The sequence below is a fragment of the Scardinius erythrophthalmus genome (genome assembly GCF_964197995.2).
Source record: "Scardinius erythrophthalmus genome assembly, chromosome: 23".
NCBI lineage: Eukaryota > Metazoa > Chordata > Actinopteri > Cypriniformes > Leuciscidae > Scardinius > Scardinius erythrophthalmus.
In genome coordinates, this window is record NC_138243.1 from 22,378,185 (window position 1) to 22,393,281 (window position 15,097).

General features: G+C 40.4%; 2 protein-coding genes across 5 annotated transcripts in view; both read right to left on the minus strand.

Annotated features, from left to right (window-relative positions):
- Positions 1–4,422, minus strand: part of smg6 (SMG6 nonsense mediated mRNA decay factor) — a 29,491-nt gene extending 25,069 nt beyond the window's left edge. The window contains exons 1-5 of one of the 4 annotated variants that reach the window (XM_081354323.1): positions 4,305–4,422; positions 3,260–3,338; positions 2,209–2,238; positions 2,025–2,130; positions 83–185 (exon numbers count right to left, since the gene is read on the minus strand). The gene's annotated coding sequence lies outside the window, so the exon portion shown is untranslated. Of the gene's footprint in view, positions 1–82; positions 186–2,024; positions 2,131–2,208; positions 2,940–3,259; positions 3,344–4,304 lie in introns of those variants that run through there. The other 3 variants (XM_081354324.1, XM_081354322.1, XM_081354325.1) reach the window with 3 other exon arrangements.
- A 6,576-nt stretch (positions 4,423–10,998) lies between these two features.
- On the minus strand, positions 10,999–13,896 carry ovca2 (OVCA2 serine hydrolase domain containing). Its single transcript, XM_081355289.1, has 2 exons — positions 13,513–13,896; positions 10,999–11,968 (listed from the first exon to the last, which is right to left on the minus strand). The coding sequence occupies exons 1-2, from the start codon at positions 13,676–13,678 to the stop codon at positions 11,451–11,453; spliced, it is 684 nt and encodes a 227-aa protein (XP_081211415.1). The 5' UTR covers positions 13,679–13,896; the 3' UTR covers positions 10,999–11,450.
- Between the last annotated feature and the right edge of the window lie 1,201 nt (positions 13,897–15,097).

The following is a 15,097-nucleotide window of genomic DNA, read 5'->3' on the forward strand; positions in this document are numbered from 1 at the left end:
GTCGTTTTTTTTCTACCTCCCTCCTCCCTCCCCTCTTTACTGAATGCTATGAATTTCCTTCCTACCTAATGTTTCCGCTCACCTTTTTTTCTACACAGATTCTGTGACGTGTATTCAGGCGTTGAAGTCAGGTCTGCGTCACTCTTGCGCACTTTGTGGATGATTCGTAGTCACCTACTGTAACCCTTTAAAGAGACAGCGCGCGCTCAGATACAAACACACACACACACAAATGACTGCAGCACAAACATTTTATTTTTCGCGGGGGTGTTAAAGAAGGGAGTGGGCATCCGTTTTCATTCAATGAAGACACCTTATTCATTCTTTGTAAATTAATGACTGAACAATTGAATTAGCACAGCCAACGACACTAATGACTAATATTTTGAGTAGCTGAAACAAGTAGGCTACACAAAATGTATTTTAACTCTTAAAGGAACAGTGCATACAAAAATGATTATCATGATAATTATTCACTCACTTTTTTCACGTGGGACTCAAAAGGAGATGTTTGGTACAATATCATTCAGCGTTCACTGTATTTGTATGTACAAATATGCTGTGAAAGTGAATGGTGACTGAGGTTGTCAGGTCATTGTATTCTCCCTAACTTCTTTTCATTTTAGGGTGAACTGTATAGTTTGAAGTGTAGTGCAATGGAAAATATTTCTTTTTAAATGAATCTAGGGTTAATAACTTAATCAGTCATATATTTATCTGTTACCTAGGACTGCTATATTAAATGGGTTCAATGGAATGAAGCAGAGTAAACGTGTGTTTCAGCACCATGGACAGCGGTTAGTGTTTTGTCAATGCTGCTTCCTCCTTTCTCAAAACTGAACACAATTAAGCAGTCTAACATTGGGCAGTCACTAAAATAAACGAGGATAAGGTGTTGTATGCATAATAAAATATAATTGAAAATGACTTTCAAAGGGGTTCAAGCCAGCATCTGACTACCTCACTGTCCCAGCAGCGGTGCTCATGGGAATCAATGTTCCCGAGAATTTTCTGCTTGGGCAAACCACGGCCCTTCTAATGAAATAAACCGTGTTATGCATCATTCATGGGCGTAAAGAATAGTTATGATATTTTTTTTTATCTATACACCTTATACATATTATAGGTGTTTAATAAATCCTGTTTTTGTAACACTTCTTTTTACTTGCAGTAGCTGTTCTATCTCTCCCTCAGTGAGCCGAATTCTTCCAGGTCTTGCCCAGCATGGCTGTAATGAGAGTCTTTGCCAGTATGCCAGCACTTCATGACCTTGGCTCTAGACTGCTTACTGCTTATGGAGTCCAACAGTACAGTAACAGTCTACAGTCATGGCTACTGAAGTCTGGCTCCAGCATCACAAATACACATTTGAATACCAGACCTAGCCCGATTTAGCCTATCATCTGGATAACTTCCGTTGGATTTCATAGGAAAGGCTGTGAAAATGTGCACGCACACATACATCAGAGATACTCGGCTGTGACGGCAAACAGTTGCGTATATCTGAGCCTGTATTGGGGGAGTCCTGTGCTATGGAGGCTTGTCGTTTCATCTAACAAGCCAATAGGAGAGCACTATTTCCAGTTACCATGCCAACACCCCCTCTGCTGTCTCCATGGTGACCGTGGCTTTAGATTGTTACTGTAGCGCTGGCACGTGGTAACAGTCTACAGCCATGGTCGCCAAGGGGCAGGTGTTATAGCGACAACTGGAAGCATAATTGTGACTAGCAGGCTTCATTATGTTTCATGTGCGTGACCAGAACGCACATGAAACTGTAACATGGTGAGGGATTTGCTAGGAAGAACTTACAGAATGATTTGATTTTGGAAAGTAGGTCAAAGTCTCACTTTATTTATTTATATCCTTCCCTCCTTCTGAAACTCTATTGAAAGACTGTTTTTCTCTATCTTTGCCTGCTGAAAACATGTGATACAGTTTGATTTCTGACAGAAAACAACATACATTAAACACTTCGATACAAACAGATTTGTTTTCTGTGGTAATTGATTCATGTACTGTACCAGAATATAAAATGTTTTCCTGATGATTCACTTCGTTTCCTGATGGCCAAGTGATTCATTCTAATGCGAAGTGCCAATGATTGCTCCTTTTTTTCCAGACAATTTCCTGTGGAACAGGGAGAAGCAGTTTTAATTAGGATAGAGTGACAGAATATGTTGAATGTGTAATTGATGAAAGCCATACATAATTTTTTTTTACCGGTTCCAGTGCCATCTGGGACAGCAGGACAGGTGTTTTGGTGAATTTAGTGAGTAAAATGAACAAATAATAAATTAACAGGGATGTCTTGTCAAAATGAGTTTTGATCTGCAGACATTTTTAGTGGTGTGCAATAGAATATGGCCCAAATGCTAAAGAAATAGAACTCGCATGTCGCCCTCTGGAGGAGAGAGTCTGTAGTTGCACAAAACAAACAATTGTCATGCAAGTAATAGAAAGAAATGATATTCAGAAATGTTTATATGAAAATTAAATTACATATAATCTCGGCATCCAAAGACAATGTCCCATGTTTTGGTTTCTAATATTTTAAATGATGCCACTTTGTGTTCATTAAATTAAATATTTTGTTCTTGGGCTGGATGCAAATCTTGGCCAGAGTTGTCTAGCCTGTATACATATGGTTGATCATTACATTTCATCATTAACCAGGCGACAATAAATAAAAGTATTTCCAAAACATACATTTACATAAAAAAAAATTATTTTCTCTGTTCTTCTGCATTTTTTATGTTCTAGTTTCTGTATTACAAGCTTTCTCTTGACATTTCTAAATATTGTTGCCTCTTGTATGATCATTTTGTGACATTCTTCATTTGTTTCTCAAAGATTAAATGTAAATGTTGATTTGCCAAAATAAAGCGAATACTTACTTTGAAACAACGTGATGAGAAGTCGATAGAGACTCTTTTCCCTACAAGTAAGAGACCATGTGCTGATATTGGAACCTCAGCACATAAACTCTTACTGTTCAGGGCTAAGGGCATTGTACACACACACACACACCCACACACACACACACGCACGCACGCACGCACGCACGCACGCACGCACGCACGCACGCACACCCATAAATTCTATCCATTTTAAAAACAAAAATTAAAAACACTAATTGGCCATATGCATTAAAAGCAATGATTAGAAATGGAAAGTATAGGCGTTAATTCATCTCCACCTCCACTTGACCCAAATTTGCCCCTGTAACAACTAGATTCACAAGAAGGAACAGCCAAACCTCAAGAATTTGAAGGGTTATGTTCAGATCCTCTTCACCAAAACTTTGTAGTTCTTACCAATGATAGCACAGAGAGTTCCTGCAAGCTCAGAAGAAAGAAAGAAAGAACTTTATTTTACAGTCCTGTTTCTCATGTACATATATTTACTGTAGTAATTACAATAACTGGGTGAAAACTAGGTACTAGTCCTGAACCTACCCCTAAACCTAACTTCAACCCATGTAGTTACCTTATATTACTCCGTACTTTCTTGGGTAAGTACATTGAAAGTGCACGTACTGTACCGTAAAATCAAGTGCAACCATCTGGCTTATGGTGTGCACTGTTCACATAAACAGGAAAACCAAGAAGCAGCAGGACCGTGTTTAGATCAGGCTGAAAATAAATAATAAGTAACTCAAACCACACTCAGCTGGATGAATTCCTGAATTCCTGGGTATAAGACACTGTCTGACTCGCTAAGAAAAAAAGAATCCTAGTTACAAAACAAAACCACAGCAACCCCTAAACTCAATTAAAAAAAAAAAAAACAAACAAAAAAAAACATCCTGTCTTGCTCTTTGCTTGTAAATATGCACCATGTGCTTCAACAGTGACATCATAGCTGTTCTTTAGGTTAAATAATCCATTCCTTGGGAAACTCCCTCCACACTCTCTGTCACTGCTGAGATCTGATTGGTCAGTCCGGCCACACCAGCAAAGCAGGGTCTTCTCAGTGACCTCTTCACCATAACACATTTCCTGGAATTTAACTTCTTCTGCTCTTCTGGGAAACCTCATACGTATCTTTCTGTCTTCTTCAAATATTATATAAAGTTACATATAATGGTTTTGATTCACTCCAAAGCAACATTTCACCTACAGTATGAATAGGCATATGCATATACAAATACATATTCATATACATAAATACATCATATACAGGTATGTATTCATACTGTAGGCTACATAAACCTTTCTAATATGATTACACTCTTTAGCTTCATTTTACCACAAAATATCTTTGAAATGAGATCATGCGTGTCTGTACAGCACAATACATACATGACTCCAACATGTGTGATTAGTAGACACCCCAAATCACCACTTGTCCAAACGCATCACTCCTCAAAATCTCCCATGAAGATGTAGATTTCCAGAAAAATAAAGGTAAAAGTTCAGAGACAGTGTGATATAGTCCATATAAGTCAGCTTTCAGGATGAGAGAACGCAAAAGATAGTTTAACGGAGCAGGATGAAACTACTGAGTCCTTCTACTCTTATAAAAACACGCTGTAGCCCCGCCTACATTCTCAAAACCACGCCTTCCTCATTCCTCAGATGAAAAAAAAAAAAAAAAAAAAAAAAAAGACCTCCTGTTACTTTTAACACAGGTTGCTGGCATCCCTTTGCCTGCTACTATAGCCCACCAGAGTCAAAATACAGCCCGATGCACCTCTCACACCCTTCTTTTCCAGACATTTCTTACACAACTCTCTCTCTCTCACCCCTGGCCACGACTGTTGCGCAAGTCCAGGATTCCTGAGGCCGGGAGTCACCGAGCTGTTGTAAAACTTACTGGCAAGAGGGAGTTTGTGTTTCTCCTCTTCTCTTGTCTTCCATTTATCAAAACCATGTGTTTGAGTGGAGAAAGAGACACGTGGCACTGAGAAGGAGAGAACAGAAAAAAAGGACGAATTATGTGGGAGGGACTGACAGAAAGAGGGGAAAAACAAATGAAGAGGAAAAAAAAGGCTTTAAAATATGATCATTTTGGCGTGGTATTGGTGTTAACAAAATTATATAAATATTTCTATATACTATAACAATTATAAAATAATCATATCAAAATAAATGGAAGAAATTGGAGTTTTCCTTCCATTTCATTCCCCCCCATCACAACCCTTTAAGGGCTCTGTAAATCTCTTTGTTTTTACATTTTGTTAACTAATTAAAACAAGTTTTTTTTTATAAGTTATACAAGATTCAACAAATTTTTAAGTCATTTTAATGTAATTTAAGTTGAAATTACTTAAACATCCAAGTTGATTGTACTTAAAAAAAAAAAAAAAGCATTTATCTTTAAAGTGTAGCCTAGGCTAATTGAAATGTGTAAATCTTGAAAAAAGGCTTACATTTTTTTAGTGTACTGATGCAATGTGAACTGTTTAAAACAACAAATCAACCTAATGTGTAGCTGTTTTATTGCCGTTTACAAGAATAAGAGAGGGATGGAGACAGGGAGAGTGAGAAAAAAGTAAAGGAAACGCGAGAGATCGGGTCAAGGAAGGTGTGGAGGCGCTCTGGATACATTGGAAAGAGTGAGAGAGAAAAGAGGAGTGCCTTCCACAAACATCTGGAAATCATCATGAATGCAATCCTGGGCCGCCAAACTTCCTTTAAGCTACATGAGAACACAGAGTTCCCAATCTAATTGCGCGCACAAACACACACACAGACACTGACAGAGGAATCAAAATGATAAACAGCTGCAGGGTGAAACACACACACACACACTCACTGAAAACTGGAGCTACTGCACCTGCCAACTGAATATTCTGAAGATTCAAGTTCATCACCCAGAACAGTTCCCTTTTGAAAGGGAACTCGCACTGCGTCGATGATGCTATTGGGGAACGCCCTCCATGTGAACCGATGTCTGATAAACTATCCAATCACTGCAATCGAATTTGACCGGCGACAGCCTATGACGTCACTACTAGTGCAACCCGGAAGTATAAAAGGGGCGCCTCTGTCATCCTCTTTTCGTCTTCAGGGACAGTTTTGTATGATTTTCAATCACCTGAAAATGGTAAGAATTACGGCAAGTGAAAACAAGCGTTTCAAGAAGTGTGTAGATCCGTGTCTCAGGTTTCTGACACCAGATGACACACACGACTTGTGCGTTTACTGTTTGGGCGAAGAGCACGCACGATAAGCTCTTGAGGGATCTGATTGTGCAGAATGTGAGAGTTTTCCGCTTAGAAAACTCCGCTCTCGTCTGGCCCTCTTCTCGAGGGAAGAGGGACAGGCATCTGGGCCCAGTAGTTCGGGTCCCGCTCGTGCTGAGCTACTGCGGAGTCTCGGATCATGGGGTTCCCAGATGGAGCTCGCTGATGAGTTTGAGAGAGGCGTTTCTCTCTCACGCCTGTCAGAAGCTCGTGAGGGTGAGTTGCTGGATGAGGATGTGTTATCTCTTACATCCTCTGATCCAGCAGCAAGTGCTCTGCTGGCACCTAGCCCGAGAGAGCAGGAGAGGGCTGATGAGGGTGAAGAGGAGGTACAACCTGAACCCTCACAGTCTTCCTGCCCCGTGTATGATGAGCTGTTGGGTGTTCAGCGAGGCTTCAGCTGCCGTGGGAGCGCGTGAAGGAAGGACCTGTTCACGGCAGGTTGGATGAGCGGTCCTTTCTGACCATAACTCCCCAGCTCCCATGAGCCTTCCATTCCTTCCTGATCTGCATACTGAGATCAAGAAGGCATGGAAGAACCCATATTCTGCACGCATCCATCATCAGCAGCGGGCAAACTACGCTGATGTCGAGGGGATGCGTGAACATGGGTATGTGTCGATGCCCCCAATTGATCTCGCTGCTGGAGAAGCATCGGCACTAAAAGCTCCGGCCCTGCCTTCCAAGCCACTCAAGATGACATCTCGCTTGAATGGCAGGGCATATGTGGCAGCAGGTCAGGCTGGGGCTGCCTTACACACGATGTCTGTGTTACAGGCATACCAAGCCAACCTGCTGAAAGGATTTGGATAAAAGGCAGGGTCTCTCCCCTGACGCAGTGGACGAGCAGCGCCGTACCACAGATCTGGCTCTTCGGGTCACCAGACAAACCGATGGTGGCCGCGGAGCGACATCTGTAGCTGAACCTGGCTGACATTGGGGAGAAAGAAAAGGGTTTTCTCCTCGATCCCCCGGTTTCTTCATTTAAATCATGCATTCAGCTGCGATACGAATCCACACCCAGACAGCCAGGGGGGCCTGGCCCATCCCGATTCGAGGATCGGAGACAGGGCCAGAGGTTCAGCGTCACCTCCCGCGCTCCTCCTCCAAAAAGGAGTAGGTCGCAGAGAAGGTGCGACTCAAGGAAGAAGAGGGATCCGAGGGGGGGGATCCAACACAGGCGCTCCCAGCGTCAGTGAGGGATCCCCTTCCTCTGAGGGTGAATAACATCTACCCTCTCCTCTCTTCTTCCTCTCCCCCCTATTTTCTTTACCCGAGGTGCTTGAGGCCTCAGGCCTGGACCGATGATGATATTTTCCCATTAAACGGAATGCTTCTGAAGGTCCGGAGTGGGGCTTGGTAGTGAGCGTGTCCTTTCTAGCTTTTGGGTGGTAGGCCTTCGTTCAAAGAATAGAATTTAGACCGCCGCTCTATGAGCAGCAGGATGATCTTGGTAGGTCTTTATATAAGGTTGTTATACTTTAGACCAGGGTTCCTCAAACTCGGTCCTGTCCTGCAGAGTTTAGCTCCAACACTGATCAAACACACCTGAGCAAGCTAATCAATGTCTTCAGGATCACTAGAAACTCATAGCTAGGTGTGTTTGGTCAGGGTTGGAGCTAAACTGTGCAGGACAGCGGCCCTCCAGGACCGAGTTTGAGGAACCCTGCTTTAGATCCCTGTTTAGAAAGTTTTAAGTGGTATGTTTGAAAGAATAGGAAAATATTAGAATTAGGAATTAGGGCCCTGAAGTTCCTCTTTTTTTTATAGGTAGGCTTGTATACCTTTTCATAGGCCTCCACTTGTGTTAGAGTCGTCAGGTTTATGTAGTAGGTGATGCCAATCTTGGTAACCCAGTGCGGTACAGGTTGGATTAATCGCACAGAGAAATCTCTAGTGAGGCCATCGTGCATGAGAGCTTCAAACTGATTCTGTTTAGCGTGAGATGGCTTCCTCCCATTTGTTTTTTTTTCTCCTGAGGCCACCGCTTTGTATAAAGCTCCAGATAGACCAACCAAGTGTTGGCCCGCATCGGACCACCTGGATAGCCACTTTGTATTTGTAAAGCAGGTCTCCTCTCACTTCTGAGAGTTGGTTTGAGACTTGGAACTTCAGACATAGGATCTTCAAGTGCCATCTCCACGAGGGCTGCCTTAATATCTGGCTTAGGCATGTGTACTAGGAGTTTGTTGGAGACAATCTGCTAGAAGCTTTTTTAGTTTATTCGCCCTACACCACTGGGGCTCACTTTAGTACTCCCTCCCATTTGGCTTGCTTAGTTGGGGACATTTAATATTCAACAATATTATTGATCTGCCTTACTTAGGGTGGACGATGACGCAGTTTTCTTCTAGAAACAAACTTTGTTGTATTATTTTCATGTTATTACTGTGAAGCTGCTTTGATACAATCTGTACTGTAAAAAGCGCTATATAAATAAAGGTGACTTGACATTGGGACGAGTTTGAGTACACTCCCTTAGAGCCTGAGCATGCCAAGGGCTGACGCTGTTGATAATTGAAGCTGTAGGCCTTTCTATATGCCTCCTCGATAGTCAGGTAGCGTAAGATTGTACTCCCCTTGTTTAAAGGGTCGATAGCGCTCTAGCTGAGTACACTGTCCATTGGCAATGTAAAGTAGGAAAAACCGGGCCCAGAGTATTTCTGTGAGTACACCTATGATATCTGAGGCTAGTTCTGCTAACAAGTATCGCTATCAAGTAGAAGGCCTTCACAGGCCTCCTTGAAGGTGGCTTCACTATGTATGTAGAATTTTCCTAGCTACCCTAAGTCTGGTTATAAGGTTGAAGGACTCTCATGAGAACTCCCTGTTATATTAGCCCTAGAGCTGGAGGCTAGGGTCCCTTGTTAGAGTGCCCAGCCTCCACAATGTTTCATAGCACTATGTAGATCCAGGATTGAGAAGAGCTACTCCCCTCATTTGCAAGGGTTATAGAGTGCTATGCTGAGTTCTACTCTTCAGGATGCCCGTCTCTATGTTCCGGTTTCATAAGAAACTATTGGCTTTTGTGAGAGACTCTGTTTAGGAAAACAGACAGGTTGTTGGAAAGACTAGGTCAGTAAACTTGATCAGGTCAGCCTCCCTGGTGGCATGTAGGGTTGACTCAATGTCCCCCTCAGAAAGTGACTGGATGGGACTCCTTTCGGATGCCCTGGCCATCGGAACCCCTTCCATGGAAGCTTTTGGTTTCAAGCCCTTGAGCGGCCTTGGTAGGCTTTTCCGTGTTTGGAGGCCTCTTTGAGGCTTATAGCTTGGGCAGTGACCGTAGGGAATAATGTCACTGACTATGTGAGTATGTGACCGGAAGGGGGAGTGTGTTCTTGGCATTTCAGGTTGAAACTGCCAGTTCTTACGTTTTGTCACGAGCCATAATTGGCATGCACTCCCCTCAGCATGGTGGGATTGTACATCAGTCCCCAATAGCGTCATCGACGCATGCAGTGCGAGTTCCCTTTCGAAAGGGAATGTCTAGGCTACCACTGAGAACAGGGAACGAGACACTGCGTCGTTAGCCTTGCCTCGGAGATGCCTGCTGAAAAGTCCCTTCAGGCGAAAGTGGATGACACGTTCTCTAGGCGCCCCTTTTATACTTCTGGGTCGCACTAGTAGTGACATCAGGCTGTCGCCGGTCAAATTAGATTGCCATGATTGGATAGTTTTTCAGACACAGGGTGTTCCCCAATGATGTTGTTGACAGCAGTGCGAGTTCCCTGTTCTCAGGGAACAGAGGTTACAGTCGTAACCTAGATACTTTCCCACTACCAATAGGATTTTACAGCTCCAATACCACACATTATTCTATTGAATAATTTATAAAGCACTTTAACAAATAATAACATAAACCTAATAAAATAAACCTAAAGCCTATACTGCATCAAATTTTGTGCGAAAATTTCCAAAGACTCTGAATTATCAATATGATCAAAACTTTGCTGAAAATAACTGTTGTAAACAATGTACTACATGTCATTTGATTGTTGTTTATTCTTTTTTAGCAAGTAAAAGGCCTTTTAGTATAATTTAAAAAATATCCCTCTTCAGGTTGTGGTACTGTGCTGTGAAATCTTTTCTGATTTTTTTGTAAAATAATATGTAGGAATATCGTTTATACTGTTAGTAAAATTTTATAATGAATCCAAACAGGACTGAAGCAACTTAATTATCCATACATCACTTCTTCTTCTTTTAATTTTTAGAAAAATCATATAAAAAATGTATCAAATATAACACATCATACTTTTGATGAACATTTATTTGTTTATCTCTCAATCATAATTTTATTGCATTGCATTATGTTTTACTCCCCACAATAAAACCTACAGAGAATTGATCATAAAACTAAGCATTTGAATATCATCTTACCTACATTTATGCAAGTAGTCTGCTATACTGTTATAAATATCTCACTGATTAAAATTACATATAAATATCAGCAACTGCACCAAATGGCACATTTTTGCTCAGGGCTCTGAATAAAACAGGTGTTTTTTCCTCAAGTATGAGCTACACATTTCCCTATATCACACTATGTGTGTGTCTATGTATATACTTTGTCCATTGATTCTATAAACTGTTCCATTTTTATGACTATTTCATATGTTAGGCTTTACAGGGTTAAACCCCGCCCCAGGGAGTTGCAGCATAGACTTCCATTTTACATGCATTTCTGTGCAATATTGTTTATTTTTTTACAAACTCCAAATAAAAATACATTATATTAAATATATATTACATAATTTTTTTTTCTGTGGCAAACACCATGCCACAGAGCCTAACTTGATTTGAACCCCAAAATAGCCTTTAAACAGACACTGTCACGGAAAATGAAACAGCACTGCATACTTCTGAAAGTCTTTATTCAAGTAACCATTTCCCTGAGAACAGTGTAAAACATTCTTTTATTAACCTTTCAATTTCCAAAATATCTATTTTCTCTGGCTTATGCGTAACTTGATTATGCCTTTAGTGTAAGTACATTATGTTTTATACTTGTCTGATGTTTAGTTTTTCTCTCCTTTTTCTTTTATAATTGTAGTTACAATTCTAAATTGAGCATTTCTTAATGCTTTCTATTTTAGAGTGATGTGTCATTTTAAGTGCAGCACTCATGTTGCTTTTAAGGGTGTATAAATAAACCTGACCTTGAGCAAGGCTTTTTTACAATGTAGCTATAATTCACTTAGTACATTTTATGTAGACCTGATTTATTCCAGGAACCCTCACATATTCTGTAATCTTCTCACTGAAACTTCTTAAGGAAGTCTTGGTATGTCTGCCTGTGTGAGGATTTCGCCGGAACAAAATGTCCACCAGGATGAAGGAGGATTTGAGCTCCATCAAACGCTGGCAGCAGATCTCGGCTCATCTCCTCAGGAATTACACGGTCATCCTGTCCAAACACATGCAGAGAGGGGATTGTTAGCACCGGTCCTTTGTAGAACCGCTGATGCTGGGAACAGGCACTGCGGAATCCTGCGACCACGATGGCAAAGCGGAAATTGAAATCAGGCTGTACTTTCTGTTCTTGCAAGGCACACAGCATGGCCACCAGGGCGGCACCTTGACTAAAGCCCAGGATGCCATCGAAAGGGCCGAGATCCTTCACTGCAGTTTTCACAGCCTCTATACTCTCTTCCAGACCCAGGCTGCTCTCACACTCCTGCTTAGCATTAAAACCTCGTGCCTGGACATCAGAGAACCACCAGCCCCTCTGGTCTTCTTCACCACTGCTGGCCATCTTCTCTGGCTCCTGATTGGCTGTTTGCAGAAGTAAGATAAGGAAGAAAGATTCAACAACGACACTTATGTAGGAAATAGATCAGTTTTTGCATAACCCATTCAGAATGTCAGGATTCTATGATGAATAGAAAGCTCAAAAGAACAGCATTTATTTGAAATAGAAATCGCTTTGTAACATTGTTAATTTAATGCATCTTTGCTGAATAAAAGTGTTTACGGTGTAACGTGTTAATAATAAAAAAAAAAAACTTTCTTAACTTGATTGGAAATGTGTCAAAGTTTCCACAAAAATATTAAGCAGTGCAACTGTTTTCAACATTGATTATAATAGCTTAAGGTATGTTTCTTGAGCACTAAATCAGTGTATTAGAATGATTTCTGAAGGATCATGTGACACTGAAGACTGGAGATGCTGAAAATTCAGCTTTGCCATCACAGGAATAAATTACAGTTTAAGATATAAAATAGAAAACTGTTATTTTAACTTGCAATAATAGCCTATTTCACAATACTACTGTTTTACTGTATTTTTTTATCAAATAAACGCAGCCTTAGTGAGCATATGACAAAAAAATATTAATTATTCCAAACGTGTAACCGGTAGTGTAAGGCCCTTTCACACCGGATGCGTAACGAAAAAGCGAAACGAAAAAGCGAATAGTTCGTGTGCGAATAGTTCGCATCAAAACCATTCACATCAGCCGCGACGCGAATTTGCGACGTCTGTGACGTTCAGAGAGCTTCAACATTCCAAAACTTTCGCGCGAATCGCGCCGACAGCTGAGAAAACATGGACACATCATCATCATCATCATCATCATCCAGTCATAGTCATAGCATCCAGTGAAGACGAGCTTTTCATTTTATTTAAAAGACAGAAAAGAAGGTTTTGGGTGCACCCAATCTTACAGAACAGAAAGTCTGAAGGGGAGTATGCTTATGTGCAGTTTTTTTTTTTTGCGTCTTCAACAGTGCGTTTTGTAATGTAACTACACATTACATGTAACACACGAAGTAAGTTAAAAATCATTCGACTAGAAATATCACACAAATATTCGACTAGAAATATCACACAAAGAATGTATAGTATAGCCTACTAAAAGCAGCCCTAAATAGTCTCACTGCATTTTGTTACGTGTTCAAAGTAAACACGGTCTCTGTCTCTATCTTTGACGATAATAGTGTTAGCTTTCTATCCCAAATGTAGTTTGGCCTGCTAGCCTACACAGCACAGGACTATCACACAACACACTCACAGTCGTGAAAACCGGTTGGTTGGCAATGCTACGCCACACATTGTCTTTCAAATCGTTGTCCTTGTAGTATGTGAATTAGCTGAAGCCTATTCTGTCGCCGCAAAGTAAAAAAAAAAATCGACATCGAAGCGAAAAAAATAAAAGTCGTTTTTTCGCCTCAGCACATTCGCGTTCGGTGTGGAAGCGCTCATTACACAAACAGCTGATCAAAAAATAAACCCATCGCGCGAATTATTCGTGCGTCAAAATCGCGTCCAGTGTGAAAGGGCCTTAATGCTAGGCAGATATTATCAGTTTTATACTCACTTTCGTTTTGAATAGCAGGAACTTGGTGTGGTGCACTAACATACACCAGCTCCACTTGTTTCTTTAATAGTTTCCGTAAAGCTCCTGTCTTCTCTCTAAAGGAGTTTGCATTCTGTCGATAACCATGAATACAGAGAATTCGGAGAGGAACCGCAGATTTAGACATTATTAATAATCTGTCAAAGCTTTTTGGAATTTTCTAGCTATTCTCCAAACTCGAAACAATGCACTGCTGCTAAAGTACACACACCCAAACAAACAAACAAACAGGGACAAGCTGACTTATAAGTTAGTCAGAAGCTCACTACTGATTTATATTGTTGTAAAATAACATCAGAAAGTCTTCACATGTTTCCCTATTCTGCGACTGATTCATGGTCGTGTGGAAACATAACGAATCAAGAGTTCCGCTTAGGGAAATACTATCCGCAACTTGTTTACAAAAGTCCCAGATTACAAGTTAGCACTAAAACTATTTCATAAAATGCGTTTTTATGTTTTTCTTCAAGTGTGCTTTCCATAAATTGTACATTATTGTTTTCCACAAACAGAAACAGAAATATAGTTCCGAATTTAAACACCAGGGGGCAAGCGTTCCCTAAAGAATGTGTAGGGTGTTCTCTCTAAGTAGTCTAGTGGATCATAGACGTTAGCCTCTCATATGCAAATTGAAAAGGATTGCAACGAATGGAAATGTTTTACTTATTTAATTTAATTCTCAATAAATAGCCTACAGGCTTAACAGGGCTATAGTTCTCTCTGCACTGAAAGAGAACACCGAAAGGTCTAATAGAAGCCCACTGACAGCATAGCCTACTGACAAAAGCAGTTTTTTCCCCTTAATAGAATAGTGACAACATAGTGACAAAATAAGTGCATGTTTTTAAATCTAAATTTATGTCCAAAGAGGGAAGTTTCACTGCAGTTAAATAGAGAGAATACAAAGAAAAAAACATATGCTGTATGAATGCAAATGATAGATAATTTCTGAAAAATAAAAACAACGAAAGAGACAAAACATAATTTCTATGCATTTTTGCAATTATGCATAATGATTTAGGGCTTCAGTGTCTCCCATATTTCCAACTGTTTGTATAAGAAGAAACATCATGCCTCCGAGCTTTTAAAGAATGTAAATAACTGCACAAAAAAATTGTTACATAATAACATAAATCTGTATGCATTCAATATTTCATGCAATCCTAGAGGGGAAGTTCTTAATTTGGGTAGATGATTATTTCTCTCTGTTGATCTTGGTGAGTTTTCTGGATGATTGTGCCTCCTGAGCACTTGACAATTAATCTAAAAATGAGCAGGAACCCTGGAGGTCTGATGCCTCTAATACTTATATTCTACACAACATAGAGTTTATCCATATAATAATGCGGATCTGAGACCAGTTCTACTGAAACAGACAGACAGACAGACAGATAGATAGATAGATAGATAGATAGATAGATAGATAGATAGATAGATAGATAGATAGATAGATAGATAGATAGATAGATAGATAGATAGATAGATAGATAGATAGATAGATAGATAGATAGATAGATAGATAGATAGATAGATAGATAGATATTGA

What these genes read in the sequence shown, in the direction of transcription:
- ovca2 (XM_081355289.1), bottom strand. Translation starts at nt 13,678, where the DNA reads ATGTCTAAATCTGCGGTTCCTCTCCGAATTCTCTGTATTCATGGTTAT. An exon ending in TCCTGCTATTCAAAACGAAA is followed by an intron (nt 11,969 to 13,512) that starts GTGAGTATAAAA and finishes TTCTGCAAACAG; the next exon opens with CCAATCAGGAGCCAGAGAAG.